The sequence below is a fragment of the Polypterus senegalus genome, chromosome 4 (genome assembly GCF_016835505.1).
Source record: "Polypterus senegalus isolate Bchr_013 chromosome 4, ASM1683550v1, whole genome shotgun sequence".
NCBI lineage: Eukaryota > Metazoa > Chordata > Cladistia > Polypteriformes > Polypteridae > Polypterus > Polypterus senegalus.
The window spans coordinates 248,320,929-248,343,293 of record NC_053157.1 but is presented as its reverse complement, the minus strand read 5'-3'; the positions used below and the strand labels follow the sequence as shown (position 1 = coordinate 248,343,293).

General features: G+C 39.8%; 1 protein-coding gene across 1 annotated transcript in view; it reads right to left on the bottom strand.

Moving 5' to 3' along the window:
- Window positions 1-8,448: 8,448 nt before the first annotated feature.
- The window catches only part of LOC120528427 (tripartite motif-containing protein 16-like), a 28,153-nt gene continuing 14,236 nt past the window's right edge, over window positions 8,449-22,365 (bottom strand). The window contains exons 4-6 of the mRNA XM_039752580.1: window positions 21,429-21,588; window positions 11,327-11,392; window positions 8,449-9,391 (exon numbers count right to left, since the gene is read on the bottom strand). Coding sequence (XP_039608514.1) covers window positions 8,844-9,391; window positions 11,327-11,392; window positions 21,429-21,588 — 774 coding nt within the window. The 3' untranslated portion in view covers window positions 8,449-8,843. The remainder of the gene's footprint in view (window positions 9,392-11,326; window positions 11,393-21,428; window positions 21,589-22,365) is intronic.

Below are 22,365 nucleotides of genomic sequence, written 5' to 3'. Positions count from 1 at the left end.
TAATCTTTGCAGACCACCAAGAGTTCATGTCGTTGTCCTCATCGCCGCCTCCTGCTCTTCAGGTTTAACAGTCTGACAGCTGAGATATGAAGCGCCTACTTGTGGCTGGATGCACCTGACACCCCTTGAGCATCTCTGTTGTGTCCGCCTCACCTGCGGTTACGCGGCGGAGGTGCGCTGCTGCCATCTCGTGACCTGGCCGAGTACTAAAAGAGCTGTTTTTCCCAATTGCTAAAACATTTCTTGAAACCTCCACCCATTTTTTTAAAACCTTAAACACAAATCTGAAAATTCAAACTGCATTCAAAAAACTCCAGACTTTGCTATCAGAACCAAATGTTTACCTCAAAACCAGTAATCCTGTTTTCAAAACCAAACAATTTGTCCAGATCATACACACAGCAATCTTCTTAGATAGATAGATAGATAGATAGATAGATAGATAGATAGATAGATAGATAGATAGATAGATAGATAGATAGATAGATAGATACTTTATTAATCCCAAAGGGAAATTCACATACTCCAGCAGCAGCATACCATGGCTGTTTGTTTGTCTATTCAGGTTTTTAAATCACCTGCAGCTCACAAACTGTTTGACCCATTGACCTGGAATTTCGTACACATACTACGTGACATCTACTATCCGCTATCGGGATGATGATTGACTTCCAAAGTTATTCCTCTTTTTATTTTTATTTTATTGTAAAATCAATTCTCAGCAGTGGCCAGTAGGGCTAGCTTGTGGTGCACGCGTACGGGTAACATTCTCATTCCTCCCACCTTCGCCGTCACTTCCCCTACCTCTTCATATCTTAAATCATTCTTGAGGCAGATTGAAGACTTGAGTGCCAGCTTAAATGAAAAACTAAAAACATACTAAGTCATTGCAACACAAACACTGACTTAATCAGTTTTAACGTGAAAAGATGCTAAAAAAAGTAGAGAAGAAGCAGGCCGCTAGCATTGAGAGAAGAACAGCTGCTCAGGAAGCACCAAGTGCATCAACCTCTGAGCAAACGAGTGCTAAACGTGCAGAGAAAAAAAATGAAAACTAGGAATACTCAAGTCAAGTGTATTCACTGCACGTTATCATGCAGTGTGCCGTCACTGGTTAGAAATATATTCACCACAGACACTACACAAAATAATGTAGGACACATCATCCAGGGTATGTAGGTAACAGAGAATGTTTATTGTAAATACATTTAGCATAAAATGATCGTAGGCAAAGTTATATCTACATTCAGCACTTTCATAACAAAAAGTAGAAAAAATCAAAAGGACAAGCACATTACTGTGCAATCACTGCCACTGAAATTCATTCTCCAACATCATGTCTTTGTGTGTGACCCAGCCAGAGGACTTCATCCATGTCACAGGCAATATATTCCCTTTCCAGGAAATGGGAGAAAAAACCCTGTGGTGTGCCAAATCCAGCCTTGACAAGACACAATTATATCATCACAGGCATGTTCCATTGCCTCCAATAAAGTTTCCCTGTTGTAGGGCTGTCGGTCTTAGACCTTCCACCACCATGCAGAGAAGAACTCCTGTATTGGATTTATGAAGGGGGCTATAAGGTGAACAACTCCTGTATCAGGATAGCATTGAGAAAGCTCACATTGTCCCAAACTACGACATATACAGGATGCACTGCTTGCTGATACAGCTGCTCATGCACAGCCATAATATCCTGTAGACCACCCAGACATGTAAGGGGATGTGTGGTGTTATATGACCCCAGGTTTGCATGACGATGGAGAACCCCCCCAGTTACTTATGGCTGCCACCACACCGGCCAGGGACTTCCACAAGGGCATGTTGACCAATTATGTTCCTGCCTATCCATCTGTTTTTTTGTCAGATTGAATCCTGCTTCATCTAAGAAAATGTATTCATGGGGTCTTTCCATGGACTCCAGTGCAAACACTCTATATAGAAATAGATGAATAGAATTTATATCCAAACAAATCAATTCTTTTTTAGAGACAAATACATCCTTGGAGGTTTCTGCAGGAACACTCTGGGAAACTCTGAAGGCTTTCAAAAGAAGACAGATTATCTCATATCTTTCCCGCAGAAGTAAATTGGAAACCATGAAGGTATCAGAGCTAATCGGTGAAATTACCAGAATAGATGAAGGACATGCCAGGTGTCCAAGTGAGGCACTTCATATGAAAAGATAGGCTCTGCATTTAGAACTCAACCTCTTAATAAGTAAAGAAACTGAATGACTCATTTTTAAATCAAGACATCAGTTTTATAAACATGGACTCTGCAGTGATATGGAAGAATTCTTCAGAAAACTCAGACTAAAAGAATTTTTCCACAAGAAAGTAAACAGTAACACACCAGAACCAACAACAAGCAGTTACAACAACCCCACCAATAAATCCACATGGACACCAGAAGCTGGTAAAAAATCCACCCTGGATAATTCTATAGACTGCTTCTGACAGAAAGTGAAAACAGGGATCTTAAACAGGCAGCAAAATCGGATAGAAAACATTACTGGGGATGAGTGGAAAGCCATACATTCACTAAGGGAAAATACAGAAATCCTGATCAAACCAGCAGACAAAGGGGGTTCTTTAGTCATCACGAACACGTCAGACTACATACAGGAAGCACAAAGACAATTGTCCATTACTATGCATTATTACAATCAGCAAGAAGACACAACAGATCTCTACGAAAGGGAACTAAAAAAGACAGTAAGTAGCTTTCATGTAAACAGTTTAATTCCTAAGAACCCCAAAACGGGTTACTTCTACATGCTTCCTAAAATCCACAAAGAAGGGAACCCAAAAAGGCCTCTAATCTCTGGAATTGGCTCCCTAACAGAAAATGTTTCAGGTTGGGTCAAGCACATCCTTAAACCCCTCACCTGCAACACAACCAGCACCATCCAGGACACCACTGACTTCTGCTTTAGGCCCCTTATCTGAGGGAACCTTACTGGCCACAATGGATGTTGAGGCACTTTACACAATCATCCCCCATGATGATGGCATATTGGCATGTGGAACGTACCTGAGACAGCATGATTTACCCACAAAGTCAGTAAAAGAAATGATAAAATTCACTCTGACATGTAATCTATTCTCTTTTGGACAAGATTGCTGCTTGCAACAAATGGGGACTGCAATGGGCTGTCGGTTTGCACCTCACTATGCAAACCTATTTATGGCAAAAGTGGAGGAAGATTTCATGTCAATGTGCATCTTAAAACCAATGTTGTATCTCCGTTACATAGATGACATCTTCATAATCTGGACTGCCAGTGAGAAGGACCTCCTCCATTTTCATAGCGAATAAAATTCTTTTCACCCCAACATAAAGCTGAAGGTGAATTACTCAAAAACAGAAGTCAGCTTCCTTGACACCACCATTCAACTGAAAGACTTGTAACATGTTTTTCACAAACCAGCAGACAGACGGACCTACCTAAGAAGTGACAGCTTCCACCCCAAGCATATAAGGCTCTCCATTATTTTCAGCCAAGAAATACAGTACAATCGTATTTGCTCAGACCCGACAGACCAGGATAAACAACTGCAGGAGCTCAGACAAGATTTCATCAGACAAGGTGACACCCCCAAAACAACAGACACCCAAATAAGAAGAGCTACTGCCATACCCAGAGACAACCTTCTGGAAAATAAAAACAAAGACAACAAGAACCGCATCCCCCTTGTTGTCACCTACAACCCACATCTTGAAACACTTCAAAAAATTATAAAAGAACTTCCGCCAATGCTAAACAACGACCAAACACTGAGAAATGTATTTCTTGAACCTCCCCTCCTGGCATACAGACCACCACCAAACCATCAGCAACTAATTGTCCGAAGCTCCCTAAGTGAACCAACAGAAAATGGCACATCTCCCTGCCTACAGAAAAGATGTAAAATGTGTGCCTACATTTACAATACAAATCATATAGTTAGACCACACTGCCAACTTAAACATCACATAAAGGGATCATTTTCCTGCAGATCATCTAATGTGGTCTACCTAATTCTCTGCATGAAATGTCCTGACACTGCACGCTGTGTGGGAGATACTGGACAAACACTCTGCCGGAGAATGAATTTACACAGGTGACACATTAAACATGGCAACACAGATGTTCCTGTAGTGGCCCACTTCAACAGCCATGGACACTGTGAGAGGGACTTTAAAGTCACAGGGCTTATGGGCAACTTCAAAACACAGCAAGTGAGAAAAGAATGGGAAGTTAAACTCATGTTAAAATGTAATACATTACAACATGGCTTGAATAAAGACAAGAGTTTTATGGCCAGATATGAGGATTGCTTAAATCTCTCAGAATGACACAGATAACCTGTCTAGAGATCCACATTGTTTTGAAAAACTTCAAAGGACTTGGTTGGACAGTTATCTTAACCAAAGATCTTGACCATACATTGGTCTTCTCTCTCTTGTTAAATTAACCCTAGCATAAAGGAATCTATTCATTTTTTACATTTAACATTTCTCATTTAAAGATTTACCAATGTTGTTTCTTGTCCTAGTGTGTATAGTAACACAGGGAACTCCAGTTTCTGTATTACATCTTGCCTGAAGAAGGGGCTTTAGTTGCCTCGGAAGTTTGCATATTGTAATCTTTTTAGTTAGCCAATGAAAGGTGTCATTTTGCTTGGCTTTTCTCTATGAACATGGAGAGAAAGCTAATAAGATCTTAACTCAGCAAATTCACAACTAGGTAGCTTGCAATGCAATCCCAGCAATCACCAGCACAGATGGAGAGAAAATCATTGACCATAAAAATATAATGGACACATTTAGAGACTACTGTAAATCCTTTTATTCTACTGAGTTTAAAGAAGACAAGACACATCTAATGCATTTCTGGATGCATTAGAGATACCACAACTAGATACTCTTAGTGCAGAGGAATTGGACAAACCTCTGACGCTATCAGAATTACTAGATGCTATAAGCTCACTTCATAGTGGAAAGCAGCAGGCCCCGATGTCTTCCCTTTTGAACTTAATAAGAAATTCTCAACTCAGCTAGCTCCACTTGTATTAGCAACATTTACAGACTACAGACAATAAAATTCTACTTCAGAGTTTTCGTCAAGCATTAATTACCATCTTTCCTAAACAAAAATAGAACTTATTACAATGTGCATCATTCAGACCAATCTCACTTCTGAATAATGATGTTAAGATACTCTCTAGAGTCCTAGCTAGAAGGATGGAAAATGTGCTGCCTTCGGTAATATCACAAGATCAAACTGGATTTATTAAAGGCCAACACTTAGCTTACAATCTTCTATGCCTGTTTAATGTTATATATTCATCCGCAAAGTCAAACACCCCGGAGATATTATTATCACTGGATGCAGGAAAAGCATTTGATATGATTGAATGGAACTACCTATTCACCGTATTGGAAAAAAAATGGTTTGGGCCGAAAATCTGTGCATTCCTTTAAACTGCTGTATACCAATCCAGAAGCTTCAATTTATATTAACAACATTAATTCAGACTACTTTAAAGTAGAACATAGTACCAGACAAGGATGCCCCCTGTCACCACAACTTTTTGCAATTGCCATTAAACCACTGGCTATTCACTATCGAAATGCTTATGAGATAAAGGGGATTATCAGAGGAAGACTTGAAGAGAACATTTCTCTATATGCAGATGATATGGTACTGTATATATCAGACCCACAAAATACTGTGCCCACAGTCCTAACGGCATTTACAGAATTACAAAAGATTTCTGGTCTCAGAATTAATTTGAACAAAAGTGTGCTCTTTCCAGTAAATAACACAATATTAGATTGGACACCTTCCATTTTATCATCGCAGATCAGTTTAAATACCTTGGGGTAAACATCACAAGTAAACATAAAGCTCTTTATCAATACAATTTTGCTATCTGTATGGAAAAAATTAAGCAAGACTTGCATAGATGGTATATTTTATTTTAGCTGGATGAATTAATGTTGTTAAGATGAATATCCTTCCTAAGCTTCTCTTTCTATTTCAGAGCATTCCAATAAAAATCAATAAATTATATTTTAAGAAATTAGATTCAACCATAACCTCATTTGTTTGGAATTAAAAACATCCACGTATCCAAAGAGTGACATTACAAAGACCTAAGTCAGAAGATGGCATGGCTCTACCTAACTTTCAATTTTATTACTGGGCAGCAAACATACAAACTATAAAAACCTGGACAAGGACACAAATAGATGAACAGACACAGGCTTGGTCCACAATAGAAATAAAATCCTGCAGTAATTCTTTATATTCCTTGCTATGCACCCTAATAAATGCAAGTTATCACCAATACACTCACAACCCAATTGTGCTTCACTCACTCAGAACATGGAACCAATGTAGGAAGTATTTTAAGATAAAGAAGCTTTTATCTGTGGCACCTCTGCACAAAAACCACCTTTTTCCACGCTCACAAATGTATGCAGTTTTTAATGTCTAGAAAACATTCAGGATTAAATCACTTAGAGATCTGTACATAGACAACGTCATTCCATTGTATGAACAATTACACTCCAAATTTAGCTTTCCAACAACACATTTTCTTCACTATCTTCAAATCAGAAACTTTGTTAAACAGAACCTGCCCAATTTTCCTCACCTCCCACCTACCTCAATGCTGGGAAAAATATTGATCAGTCTCGAGGACATTTCTGTAATATATAAAAACATTTCACAGTCCCTCCCTTTCAAAGATCCAAGAGGACAATGGGAAAAGAATCTCCCACTCAACATCTGCGAAAAGGAGGGGAAGGTGTAGAAGGAAAAATTTTTATATTAGCATGAAATAGCAAAATTAGCATAAAGAGCCATAAAAAGTAATTAAAAGCTTCTAAAATATTAGATTAAGCATAAATTAGAATGTTAAGCAAATAAGATAGGTCAAGCAAATAGTTAACTAAAAATCAGTCATTTCGCAGTCATCTTCAAGCTTCAAGCTTCAAGCAGGATTGCTAGTATGGGAAAAGAACAAAAATGAGGTGTAGAGACCATCTTAGAACATGATAAGGAGATTGAGATTGAGATTGAGATTGAGAACACCTGTGTCCAAGGCTGAGAAGCCAAAGGAACAATACCACAGATAGAAGATGGCGCTGGTAGGCACGTAAAGAAACCAGCTGGATTGATGAATCAGGAGAAAGGCAACAAAAGGCTTTTGCTGTAAGCAAGGTCATATTAATGTAATGCATGAAAGACAAACCTTAGTAAATTCAGGCATTAACATAAAATATTAGAAGAATATATTAGAAATTAACTTATATATTATAACTACTGTATATTAGAATTAACAAATCAAGTATGCCAAGCAAATGATTAAATAAAAGCATATACCATATTTCTTTTTAATTTAAGCTTAGCTTTAAGCCAACACTATTACATAGCTTGAAAGGCTAAAGAAGGACGTGACACCATGAACGACCAAATATGGAAGAAGGAACATCTGCCCAGTCAAAGAACCAATCAAAAATAAGCAAAACAGAAACTAGAGTGAACAATATACAGTATAGCCAGGTGCAGAATGAGCTAATTGTACAAGGTCAAAATGATAAGAAATTGTTATATAAACTTCAATTGCTGAAATGTTCGGGGCTCGATCTCATTCGGCTGAACTGGGTTGAGTCCGTGTTGCTGATTTACTGCAATAAAGCTCTAAAACTCTGTCTGTCTATCTTGAGTGTTAATAGCCTTTATTTTCAGGTAAAAAGCCTTCTGTTGATTAATTTTTCGACACGACAAAGGTAGCAATGCGGAGAATTCACTCGAGCTCCATATGCCAAAAGCATACAATTATTTAATTCAAAATTATATATTGAGCACATCTGTCTCACTTAAAACTGTCCAAAATGTTTAAAGGGCAAAATACAACCTGTAAACATTGCAATCAAGTTCCAGTCTCACTAGGCCTCATGTTTTGGGCCTGCACCAAATTAACATCATTCTGGACCAAAATCTTTAAATATCTTTCAGGCAGCCTTGGTGTCACAATCCCTCCTAATCCACTCACAGCTGTGTTTGTGGGCTCACAGAGGGGTTTAAAGTGGAGAAGGACAAACAAACTGTGATCTCCTCTACTACGCTATAGGCACGTAGACTTATCTTGATCAACTTGAAGAATCCTAACTCTCCTCTTTTAAATCAGTGGGTAACTGATGTTATATACTATTTAGAATTGGAAAAAATCAAATTCTCATTTCTGTACAGAACTTTTTCAAAACCTGGCAGGATCTAATCAATAACCTTTTAGAATAAGCATTTAAATTGAGGAAGCAGATTCTCTCCCCTCTGTCCTTTTTTTCTTTAACTATTTTATCTATTTACTTATTTTTACATTTAAAAGTTTTACTCTGCTGGCCTAGCTCTCTTTTTCATGGGTGGAGGTTGATTAGTTTCGAACCTAGTTTTGTAAAACTTGACTTATTTGTATGGAATGTTATTTGATTTTAAATAAAATCCAAACAAAAAATAACAAGTGACATTCATTTATCCATGGGGGCCTCAGTAGTTATTGTGGTGTCAGCCTGACGGACATCTGGCTGTGAATCAACAGTGACCCCTGCTGGTCAGACTGGTATTTGTAGGTCTGAGGTGTCACCGCCGCTCATTATGACACACACACCTGATTGACTACTCAAACCCAATAATAATGGAGACCCCGACAGCCGCACTCGCCCCACATTCTCATCCACAAATTTAATCACAGATCTGCCAATCCTGTAAATTTAATTTCACCTCGAACTACAAACACAAAGAGGACCTAAGCTTGTGGGGACATCAAGTGACAAGTAAAGGGTACTGGTCAGTGGTCACATGGTGTCAGATGGCTGATTGTTACACTGGAGTTAAGACTAAGATAAAACCCAAACCCTGGATAGAGGGGCTCAGTGAAGGAAGTGTTGAACCTGTGGAGGAGGGTCATTGTGTGTGAGATGCTATAAAATGACAGAGAGCCAGCAGGCCAGTCCAGATACACACCTATTCTGGGGCTGTATGGGGCACTCATTTCAGTCCTCTTGTTATTGTGACGCACAAAGTACTGGGAATGAGAACACAGCAAACTCCAGGACTTGTCATTGTATCCAAGGATACACTCCCTGCCCTTTCCCTTTCTGCCCAGTCCTTTATATGCGACTCCAATCATCATGAAGTCTCCACTGGACTCCACCTCCCAGTAACAGCGAGTCCCAGTCAGAGCCTCTTTGCATAGAACTTGGCACCTGTAGTCAAATCTGTCAGGATGATCAGGATATTCGGCTTTTGTCCCCTCACATGTCACCTTCTTGTTCCCTTCAGACAGACGGAGGTCTCTGTGTGCCGTGTTGATGTCTAGTGTGAGGGGACAGAAGTCTGAAAGGAGAGAAAAGAAAACGAGTGAGGAAATCTGGGAGTTTGTAACGGGACTGTGGGCGGAGCAAAACACAGACAATTCACAAGAACCAATCAGGTGCACTGATGAGACATTAATAGTATAGAGCTCATCTGATTGGACAGAATCTGTGAGGATTTAAAATTAAATTCTGGAATCACAATAAATCAAAATCCCTTTTATTCTCCAGTACTTCATGTGCAGGACTCTGACTTGGTAGATTTGGAGCTCCTTATAACAGAACACAACATCACAGACAAATAACAGAAAGAGCTGAAGTTAAAAAGACAAACTTCAAACCAAGTGGTAGAATAATCCAATTATAAAGGAGATGTGCTGATAGTGATGTGCCAGTGAGAGTGTGTGTGTGTAGTGTGTATTCCTGTGTCACACACACATGTCCTCATACTGTACACACACACACCTTCACACAGTCTCTGACAGAACACATGAACACACACAGAAGACGGCTAAGTCACTGCTGGGAGAGGCTGTCGCTCCTGCTAAGAAACTCTGGAGGTGTCTGTTAGTTTGAGTTTGAATTGACTGAAGTGTTTGGGAGTTTGTGTGAAGAAGTGAAGAGCTGCTGAGATGAGTCTGTGGTGGTCCTTATGACACGATTAGTGACACGAGATGTCTACAGGTCTGCACAGATGAAGAGCACAGCAGACCTCACCACAAGCTCTCATTGATTTATGGAGTGTCCCATTGGTGAGCCAAACCAGAGACCAATGTAGAATGTGATTACAGTTTGAATTACGGCTTTGTGAAACTGAACGAGGATTGGCTGTGAATTATTTAATTTCTTTATCTGGTGTATGAAGTCCAATCACCGCTGTGCCTTCTTAGTGATGTGGTGGTGGTGTTCATGTCTCACCTGAGAGTGTTTGTGATTGTTGTGCTCAGAACTTTGAAGGAGTCCACCATATTGACTGCTGAATCATTCATTTCTAGTGTTAGAGGTTGTGACTGCTGTTTGTGAAAGTCAATGGCCATTTCCACTGTCTCGGGGGTATTGAGCAGCAGGGTGTTGAAGGTCACCAAGACACAAGACGAGACCTCTCTTTTTTAGAAGGTGTTTCATTGCTGTTAGTAATTAGACCAAAAACGGTGGTGTCATCAGTGAACTTAATGATTTAACTGAAGCATCAGTGGACCTGCAGTCATTGGGGTACAAGGAGTAAAGTAGGGGGGCCGCCCACAGCCTTGAGGGGCACCTGTGTTGATACAGAGACAGTCTGAGAGGTGGGAGTCCAAACAAACGTATTGTTTCAGGTTCATCAGAAAACTGTAAATCCATTCACAGATGGAAGGATTCAGTTCAGTGTGTAGAAGTTTTGTTAACAACAGCACAGCCCAATGGTGTTAAAAGCTGAGCTGACGTCTACAAACAGGATTCTGGCAGAAGTTCCTTTACAGTCCTGGTGCTCCACACAAAGTGAAGGCCCATGTTCATAACATCGTCCACAGATCTGTGTGTTCGATATGCAAACTGAAGAGGGTCAAGATCAGTAGCAGTGACAGACTTCAGATGGCATAGAAGAAACCATTCAAATGTTTACATTAAAACTGACGTAAGAGCAATAGGCCTGTGATCAGTGAGGCAGCTAAGAACAGGAACAGCAATGACCCTGCCACAGGGGATGTTTATGAATGTGGTGAGGGAAGATATGAAGGTGATGGGTGTAACAGAACAAGATGATTAGGACAGGAAGATATGGAATAAGATGATCTGCTGTAGCAACCCCTAGCAGAAGTGGCCAATAGATGAGGAAGAAGAAGGGACAGGTACAGCAACAGGAGATTTAAATCAATCAGGTCAAGTGAACTGAGCGAAAACAGAAAATCATATCATAAGCCTGGCCTGAGATATTAAAAGTGAAATGATGATAAATTCAATGAACTGACAGACTCACATTGTAAAAACTCCTCTCTGCTCTGAGGTTCAGGAGGCCATAGGGTGAAGATTGGAGCTTCGCGACCTGAAAATACAAAGAAAAGTGAAGAAGAATGGAAAATGTTAAGATTAGGGCTGTCAGTAGAATAATATTTTTAATTGACTTTAATTGAACTTTTTTGATGAAATTATTTGTGATTAATCGCTCATGCATGTTTCACAAAATAATTACAGACTAACTAGGTGTTACTACCTGTACTTACTGTGTAATGCTGTGGTTAAGCACTTATAAATAAAATAAAATATAATCATGGGCGGCACGGTGGTGCAGTGGTAGCGCTGCTGCCTCGCAGTTAGGAGACCCGGGTTCGCTTCCCGGGTCCTCCCTGCGTGGAGTTTGCATGTTCTCCCCGTGTCTGCGTGGGTTTCCTCCGGCTCCGGTTTCCTCCCACAATCCGAAGACATGCAGGTTAGGTGGATTGGCAATTCTAAATTGGCCCTAGTGTGTGCTTGGTGTATTTGTGTGTGTCCTGCGGTGGGTTGGCACCCTGCCCAGGATTGGTTCCTACCTTTTGCCCTGTGTTGGCTGGGATTGGCTCCAGCAGACCCCCGTGACCCTGTATTTGGATTCAGCGGGTTCGAAAATGGATGGATGGATAATCACATGATAAATTAATCCATTAAAATAAGGGTTAAAATGCAGTCTCTCTTCACTCGATCGCAGCCCACCACCTTCTGTATCCCCGGCTCACCAAACACAGGCGTTGCCAGGGGAGACTGCAGCACAAACTCTTTTCTGCCACACTGCGCAGCCAGACCATCTGAGGTCGGCACACCTCCCATCTTCCTTTGCACTTCCTCAGTTAATCCTCAGATCCATTGGGAAGTCTTGCTCGCCTCACTCTACATGCTCAGTCAGTTGGGGAAACCAGCCCCTAGAGTGCCTCAGCCTATGCTCCCTTCCAGAGCCCCAGCTTGAGTTGCCTTCTCCAAACAGGTGGCCCGATTGTCTCTCTCTGACTGCCCTTTCCATCCTTTAAACTCTTTCTGTTTGTTTCTTTCCATTACATCTTTTATCTCTACCCTTGTGCCAGCCCGTATATATACACATGTCTCCATGAGCGCAGCACCTTAATCACACGCCGCAGGAAGCCAATAAAGCAATTGAGAACAATTGCACCCGCACGTGCAGGTGCGACTCACCCCAATTTTCTCATTAACTCTCCACGGCTGTGCAATCACGTTCACGAAGATTGACTCTGCTTTATGGATTTAAAACCTGGCCATATTTTGTTATAGCCATGGACCCACTATACCACAGGCATGTACAACATAATTATGGACACTTAATCTAAAGTGATTCCGGTTTATTATTATATCCTATGAACTACAGTGGAACCTCGGTTTGCGAGTGTTTTGCAAGATGAGCTAAACTTTTTAATAAATTTTGATTTGATAAACGAGTGACGTCTTGCAATACGAGTAGTATGTATACACTTTGTCTGCTGAGCGTCATATAATCACAACTGAGCTGATGGTTCTTCTCTCTCTCTCGCTGTGGGATTGTGGGCAATCGTCTCCTATTCTCTATCAGAGTCAGCGTGCCTCACTCATATAGTCAACATCCGTACAAGCGTATACTGTTTACTACAGCATTGTGACTGTTTGTGTGTGTGTGTGCTGTGACGTGTGAGTCCCCGTCTTGCACCATCAGCTTTATTCAGCTTGAAACAGCAACAGCGCAGTTATTTATTGTAGCAGGATCTGCCAGTCTCCTATACACAGACACAGCAGTCAGGCAGGGTCGTAGCCAAGTAGTACTGTGCTCTGCGCATTTATAATGTTACTTGTTCCTTGTATCACCCACTGATGGCAGGCGCTTATAGCATGTCCACGATCTTTCTGGATTCGCTCTTTATACCGAACTGCTAAAGCGCGGGGAGACTGCGTTTACTTTGGGACGTTTTTCCGCATGTCGTCCCGTTGGGTGGAATCCCACAAGAATTTAGAAACTCACTCACACCGCCATGATTCTTTTCAAAGGTAAAGTGAACGTTAATTTGTTTTACAGTATGTATTTTTACTTTATATTTTGTATTAATCATTTTTATATGAATTGTTTGGGGTTGTGGGACAAATCATCTGAGTTTCCATTATTTCTTATGGGGAAATTCACTTTGATATACAAGTGCTTTGGACTGCGAGCATGTTTCTGGAACGAATTATGCTCGCAAACCGAGGTTCCACCGTACATCACCTGATCAGCTATAAATATAATAATGTCAATATCATGATGTACTGGAAAAATAATTCTTAGAGAATTTCAGAAATTCAATTTATTGTCAAAATTATGATAAACAACCAACAGTATTTTGGACATGTCTATAATGTTGCTCAAGGCCACTATCGTCATTATTTAACCATCTTAACCAGTTGCTAAGGTACACAAGTTTGTTCACATTTTCAGATTCCACAGTAGATCTCTTTTTGTCCACAATATGAAAAAGAAAAAAAGGCAGCTGCACAATACAGCATCGAACAGGAACATCAAAGACTGATTTTGAAATAAAATAACAAACCACCTGAGTCACAACATCCTGATTCTCTTGTCAGGTTGTAATCCAATAGTTTTGCATGTTTGTATTTGTTAATATTTTGTTACTATTTTATGAAATAAACGACATTACTTAGCACAGCTTAAAGTTGCCTCTATGATTGCTCGTCATGTTTATTTTGAATCCTTACAGTTGCAGTAGCTCTAGAATGAATGTCTAATAAAAGAAGGCCCTTTGTTATCGAGGCAACTGTTGTTACATTACAGCTTTAGACGCCACAACATTCTCAACCTTTTTAATGTATGGTTTGAGGAAATGATCACTTATCTATACTAATAAAAGGCAAAGCCCTCACTGAATGACTGACTCACTCACTCACTCACTCACTCACTTACTCACTGACTTATCACTAATTCTCCAACTTCCCGTGTAGGTAGAAGGCTGAAATTTGGTAGGCTCATTCCTTACAGCTTACTTACAAAAGTTAAGCAGGTTTCATTTCGAAATTCTATACATAACGGTCATAACAGTCAACAACGTCCACCATGTTGAACTTTCTTATTCATGGCCTCATCTTCACAAAATTTGGTAGGCAGCTTCCCTGCGCTAACCGAAACCAATGTACATACTTATTTCGGTGGTATAACGCCACTGTCAGTAGCCATATTGAACTTTCTAATGTCACTAATTCTCCAAATTCCCGTGTAGGTAGAAGGCTGAAATTTGGTACTTATTTCGGTGGTATGATGCCACTGTCGGCCACCATATTGAACTTTTCAACAGTCTTTGTTACTTATGGGCCCATCTTCAAGAAATTTGGTACGCGGGTTCCCAACGCTAACTGAATCCTACTTACGTACATACAGTGGTGTGAAAAACTATTTGCCCCCTTCCTGATTTCTTATTCTTTTGCATGTTTGTCACACAAAATGTTTCTGATCATCAAACACATTTAACCATTAGTCAAATATAACACAAGTAAACACAAAATGCAGTTTTAAATGATGGTTTTATTATTTAGGGAGAAAAAAATCCAAACCTACATGGCCCTGTGTGAAAAGTAATTGCCCCTGAACCTAATAACTGGTTGGGCCACCCTTAGCAGCAATAACTGCAATCAAGCGTTTGCGATAACTTGCAATGAGTCTTTTACAGCGCTCTGGAGGAATTTTGGCCGACTCATCTTTGCAGAATTGTTGTAATTCAGCTTTATTTGAGGGTTTTCTAGCATGAACCGCCTTTTTAAGGTCATGCCATAGCATCTCAATTGGATTCGGGTCAGGACTTTGACTAGGCCACTCCAAAGTCTTCATTTTGTTTTTCTTCAGCCATTCAGAGGTGGATTTGCTGGTGTGTTTTGGGTCATTGTCCTGTTGCAGCACCAAAGATCGCTTCAGCTTGAGTTGACGAACAGATGGCCGGACATTCTCCTTCAGGATTTTTGGTACACAGTAGAATTCATGGTTCCATCTATCACAGCAAGCCTTCCAGGTCCTGAAGCAGCAAAACAACCCCAGACCATCACACTACCACCACCATATTTTACTGTTGGTTTGATGCTCTTTTTCTGAAATGCTGTGTTCCTTTTATGCCAGATGTAACGGGACATTTGCCTTCCAAAAAGTTCAACTTTTGTCTCATCAGTCCACAAGGTATTTTCCCAAAAGTCTTGGCAATCATTGAGATGTTTCTTAGCAAAATTAAGACGAGCCCTAATGTTCTTTTTGCTTAACAGTGGTTTGTGTCTTGGAAATCTGCAATGCAGGCCGTTTTTGCCCAGTCTCTTTCTTATGGTGGAGTCGTGAACACTGACCTTAATTGAGGCAAGTGAGGCCTGCAGTTCTTTAGACGTTGTCCTGTGGTCTTCTGTGACCTCTCGGATGAGTCGTCTCTGCGCTCTTGGGGTAATTTTGGTCGGCCCGCCACTCCTGGGAAGGTTCACCACTGTTCCATGTTTTTGCCATTTGTGGATAATGGCTCTCACTAAGGTTCGCTGGAGTCCCAAAGCTTTAGAAATGGCTTTATAACCTTTACCAGACTGATAGATCTCAATGACTTCTGTTCTCATTTGTTCCTGAATTTCTTTGGATCTTGGCATGATGTCTAGCTTTTAAGGTGCTTTTGGTCTACTTCTCTGTGTCAGGCAGCTCCTATTGAAGTGATTTCTTGATTGAAACAGGTGTGGCAGTAATCAGGCCTGGGGTGGCTACGGAAATTGAACTCAGGTGTGATACACCACAGTTAGGTGATTTTTTAACAAGGGGGCAATTACTTTTTCACACAGGGCCATGTAGGTTTGGATTTTTTTTCTCCCTAAATAATAAAAACCATCATTTAAAAACTACATTTTGTGTTTACTTGTGTTATATTTGACTAATGGTTAAATGTGTTTGATGATCAGAAACATTTTGTGTGACAAACATGCAAAAGAATAAGAAATCAGGAAGGGGGCAAATAGTTTTTCACACCACTGTATATACGTCCATAGCCTGCAGCTCGGTCACCGTGTGAGGCGGTGTTGGTTCCCCATCCCAACGCCTCCCACGTTGTTGGCTGCCTGCCTATATAAGGCCGTCCATCACTCCAGTCTCTACATTCCCTTCCTTGCTTTGCCACGGGATTCACGTCTCCCTGCTGATAACTACAGCCTTTTTATTTAATCCATGGCTTCTCCGCTGTTTTATTGTTCGTTTATTATAATTATAGTTATTGTGTAGGTATTTTAGACTTACTTTACATTGCTCAGGTACCCATTTCCTTTATCATTCCAACTGTACCCGCATTAACATGTCTATCGAGGTGATCACCATCGATCAAAGAACTGTCACTAACTGAGTGGTTTCCATGCCCAGAGATGGCAACTACCTTTTCCATTCTCTTTGTTACATATTGCACGGCCATATCAGGCTCACTCTTGATATCCGGAGGAACATTCTGTCTCATGTATTGAATGACTGGGACAGGTTCAAAGTGTGGACTGATGACGGTACAGGAGATAATTATACTACACAGGAGCACTAGAAGAGTGAAATGCTTAAGCCCTTCACCTATGCATCTGCATGTGAGTTGATGGCTGCCACTGAATCGTTCGGTTGTTCGGTTGCTTTCAAGTGTACCGAAATGGCCAAATATTTTACACCTTTGACAAATGCCTCTTAAACATCTTAGATTCACAGGTGATGATTTCAGTTTTACACCTTTGGACATCCGCCAATGCCTCTTAAACATCTTAGATTCACAGGTGATGATTTCAGTAGTGGACACTTTGATTTTTATGAATGTTTAAACTCTCAAAAGCTGGATGTGAAGTTATCAATGAAACCGGTTGTATGCTTACAACACTTGACAGATGCCGAATGTCACTTCAACACAAGTCCTACAAATACTGTTGTATTACTATTACTACTCGTAATTGAAACAAACCATGAAACTCAAACCAATTATGACAGCAGCAATCCAAGCTGTGAGATTTGAAACAAGATTACTGTTCACATGACCAACTGTACGTTGCATGCTTAAGAGTAAGCTCAGCGGACAGCTTGGTCATATTACAACCGGAGGGCCAAACGCACAATGTGGTATGCAAAGAGATCCTTAACAAATAATTATTGGTATATTTTCCCTCAGTTTAAAAAGGTTTAATTTTCTTCTTAATAAAACTTTTAAGGCAGTACTAACTTTCTCCCTCTGCTTTCTTTTAGGAAAAAAGACGCTCCGCCACCATAAGCCGGGTTTGCCCGCAGTACGATACTTCCGCCCTTCCTCCTCCATCTTTTCCTGACGTCATCAATCCCATCCTCCCTCACAGTTCCTTCCCAGCATTCCTCCACTTCCGGCTCCTCCCTCATAAAATGGCCGGCGACGCCATGTTTCGGCGTCGCGCATATGAACTGTTTAGTTTATGTTTTGACCTGCTTTTCTTTTTTATTGTGGATCGTCTACAATATATGTGTCCTTCTACATCTTTTACAATATATATATAATGTGTGTGTGTGTATGTGTATATATATAGATAGAGATATAGATATAGATATATATATAGATATTATATATATATATATATATAGATATAGATATATATACTGTATATATAATGTGTGTGTGTATGTATGTATGTGTATATATATATATATATATATATATATATATATATATATATATATATATATTGTCATGCACGCGAGTCGGAGACCGCTGGAAGGATCTTAACACACCTGGGAAAACATTCGCCGGTAGGGAATGGCGGGTACTAACTTTCTTCCTGTGCTTCCTTTCAGAAAAAAAGACGCTCCGCCACCATAAGACTGAGTTTTGCCCGCACTACGTCTACTTCCACCCTTCCTCCGCCATCTTTCCTTACATCATCGATCCCATCATCCCTCATGACTCCTTCCCAGCATCCCTCCACTTCCGGTTCCTCCTCTTTAAAATGGCCGCGACACCATTCCCAGGAGTCGCGTATATGAACTGTATTGTTTATATTTTTTGACCGTTTCATTTTGAGTATATTGTGGAGTGCCGACAAAATACGGGCTGGAAAACCCCAAACCTTATTGCTGTCTCCTGCTATCTCTTTTACAATATATATATATATATATATATATATATATGACAGCAACACTCATAACAGTGACAAAACAATTACATTGATGATCATGTTACGTTATTTTCAAGATGTTTCCTTTTCTTTTTCATTACTTCTTTAACACACTACTTCTCCGCTGCGAAGCATGGGTATTTTGCTAGTATAAAATAAACACGAAAGCCACATTAAAAATTCAGGAATTAAAAATCTCACAATCTGATCTCTTTCCAATAATCACGCACAAAAATCTGCCCTTTCTGTCTTCATAGTTACTATATATACTTGCGGATAAGTTCTCCCACGGATAAGTCAGGACTTCATTTGATTGTATAATTTCTGGTATTTTAAAATGTTGGTTGTATAAGTCGAATGTGGAAAACTCATGCTATTGGTCCAAGAAATTATTATATGCTAATTCCCACCTGAGAGAGTAAACACTGCCTTTTTTTCTATGTGGGTGCAGCAATTCGCTGTATCAGCAGGTGCTCCTAACCTCTCTCTCTGTCTCTCTCTTGTGCCTACATGACCACACTGTAATACCCAAACTATTCTGAAGCGACGTTTGCACTGATCTATATTTTTTGTACCTCACTCCCTCACACACCTTTATCGCAAGAGCATTCCTTATCTACGACGGAGTGTTCAATCAGAAGAAAATATGAAGCTGGTTTTAAATTAAAAGTAGCGAAAGAAATTGGTAACTGTGCTACTGCAACAAAATTTGATGCGTCTGAGAAACTGATGGGTGATTGGAGGAGACAAGAAGATGTCAAAAAAGAAAATGTTAGTGTCGCATTTTTGAACGGGCATATAAGTCGGGGTCTGATTTTATGATCGATTTTTCAGTTTCAAGACCTGACTTATATGTCAGTATACACGGTAGCTTAATAATGAGACACTTATCATCACTTCAATAATTACAAAAACAACAACACTTCAATTCATAAGCAGACATCTGGAAGCTCATAACTCACCTGCACAGTTCCAGTAGTTTCTCCAGCCAGGTTCATTTATTGAACTCTGTAGATGTTAACATGGCCAGATCTTCATTGCCGTGTGTCTATACTACTTTGATTTTACACAGAAATGTTAGTTTTAAAATGACAGCTTCCACCGAGAAGAATCACAGGTGTCTGTTCCATTGTTACATTAATGACTTAATCCCGCATGAATTGAGAAGTGCAATGCTCCTGACCATGATATGTATGGGATAAAACATTTGTATATAGCATATAAGGTTAAGTTCAGTTCAGGACATTGCAGCAGGCTGCATCAGATGAGATGAGATAAGAGCAGATCAGTGCAGTTCAGATGACAAACGGGTGACCAGAGAAGGAATGAGACTGAAAATTATGGAATTTCGCTGTAACGTTGAGTTATTTTAATAGATCAAGGATATTAAATTAAGCTTAAGCATTAACACATTAATGCTGACAGCTCTAGTTAAGATAGAATTTTATAATGTTAAATTATTAAACACTAATTACAAATGTAATGTAGTTAACATAAAACAACAAAACATGTGGATCAAGTCTGCACACAGAGCCCACCGGTGTGTTGATGATGCAGTGACTCTGAGTCTGAGTTTTATTTACCAACACTTTGATCAGCAGGACAGATGTGAGGGTCTCGATTGTGGACTTAACCTCTGCTTTAGATACCAACATCCCAGAGCTTCACAATAAGAAACTGACCGAGTTCAGCCTGCCCAGTCCAATCCACCATTGGATCTCAGACTTTCTTCCTGGTAGTAAACAGTGCCAGTGCAGTTGGGCGCACACACGTCTGACCTGTTAACCCTCGTCAACTGACTTCTATTTTCCTCTCCTGTGTTGTCAGTTGGCCACAGCTCAGCAGTTCTGTTCATGACAGACATTGTTAGGTTCCAATTATGTTAATCAGTGCAGAACTGCTTTAGCGTACAGATTTATTTAAACACCCAGTATCATGATATGTAAACATTATATAGTTATAATTTATAAAGTCTGTTAATGTGTTTCACCTGTGAACTTGTTATGTGCACTCAGTGGAGTGTTCAGGTGGTCCTAAAGTGGTCAGGGTTCTAATGCACTCCTTTAATTTGCTGATCTTTTTCACCAAAATATATAAAGAAATACTCTCGCTGTGTGAAAGTCTATTTAATGTCAGTGGGTGTAATGAGTCTGAGTATACGACACCACACTTAGAAAACACATGAGCCTGGGGAAATATGGTGGAAAATGGATTAATGAGAACTTTAATGAGGAACCCATCTGACAGAATGTAAAGGACAGAGAAGACAGCAGAAGCTCATTCAGATTTCATGATATCACAAAGCACTGAAGTTGATCCCAATTCAATTTCATTTATGTCTTCACTGCTTTTAAGTTCACAACACTTCATTTGTACACTGAGCTGGCCCTGACAGTTTAGTTGTTGTTCCTTATTTTATGTTTGACATTTTGCAGAGCAAATGCAAAGAATCATAAAGTGAAATGAAGAAGTAGCTTTTAAGAGAGTTAACAGAAAAAAATATCTCTATATACATAAAGCAGTAAATCATCTGATGTTTGACATCTGTACCAGGACATAATATCATCCTGTGTCCACCAGAGGGCAGCAATGACCAAGGAACAGAAGAAAGAAGAAGCACAAAGAAAGAGAATAGGAAGGACTAGCATGTCAGGTGCACAGAGGTTCATAAATGTACAACACAATCAAAATAGATAGACGAACTACTGTATCATTAACACTGTTTAAAAAACTGTTTCACAATGCTAATCAGAAATCAGATATTTACATAAAAAATTCAAGAACTCTGTTTAATACGAGAGTGATATCAATAAGCTAGTCACTGAAAGAGACATTAGAAAAAATTCTTAACAGTAAAGTCTTAGAGATAAATGGAAAAGAGCAGGCCTTCTTCAGACATCTCACTGTCCCTGTGGTTGACACTCTGGTCCTCCTAATGGAGTTTAACAAAACATGAGAAGTCACAGTACCTGGTGGAGTCCATGTCAGGATGTCCCACTGGCTTATCTTCTCCAGACTCTTTTTCAGACATGACAGCTCCTTTAGCAGGTCCTCAGTAGAAAAGTCAGCAGTGACAGTGAAGCTGAGTGAGTCTCCATCAGCAGGAGGGACACAGCGAGATGAGAAAGTCTGCTTCAGCAGAGAAGAGGGAACAAGGAGAAATCAAAAAAACATTAATAAGAAGGAACTCCTCTTAACTAAACATCAGTGTGGTGAACAGTCATATTGGGTTTAGATAGAGAGATTGCTTTTAATTCATTTGTTATTTATTTATTTATAGGAGAATATTTCATTATAATGGACTATTAGATATTATCAGCCTTGACATTCAAAAAGCTTTTCACATAGAAGTCCATAAGAGGCGAGTCACCAGACTGTAGATAAGTGGACTTATGGGGCAGTGGACAGGCAAGGGCAGAATTGACTTAGCAAACAAAACAAGGCATTGGGCTCTTTAATGTACTGAGATAAAGTTAATTAGATAGATAGATAGATAGATAGATAGATAGATAGATAGATAGATAGATAGATAGATAGATAGATAGATAGATAGATAGATAGATAGATAGATAGATAGATAGATAGTATATGTCCCCAAATTTGGCTATTAAATTAAATCCAAAGACTTACACACACTATTCAGTATAATCTTACAGTAGAAGGTCTGCCACTAGAAAGTGTGCGACTTGTCAGAAAGACTTGGGAGCCTTTTGTGCGCTCATCACAGTTCTGTAAACTGCCCTGTAGAACACACTTGTGGGACCACATCAGGAATATTGTGTGTTAGAGAAATGAGAAAACAGCACAAAAGAAAGTCAAGATGAAGAAGAGAGACCAGGCTGGACTGTGGGGTTTGAGCTGTGAGGAAATGCTGAAGGATTTGAATGTCATCAGTTAAAGGACAGA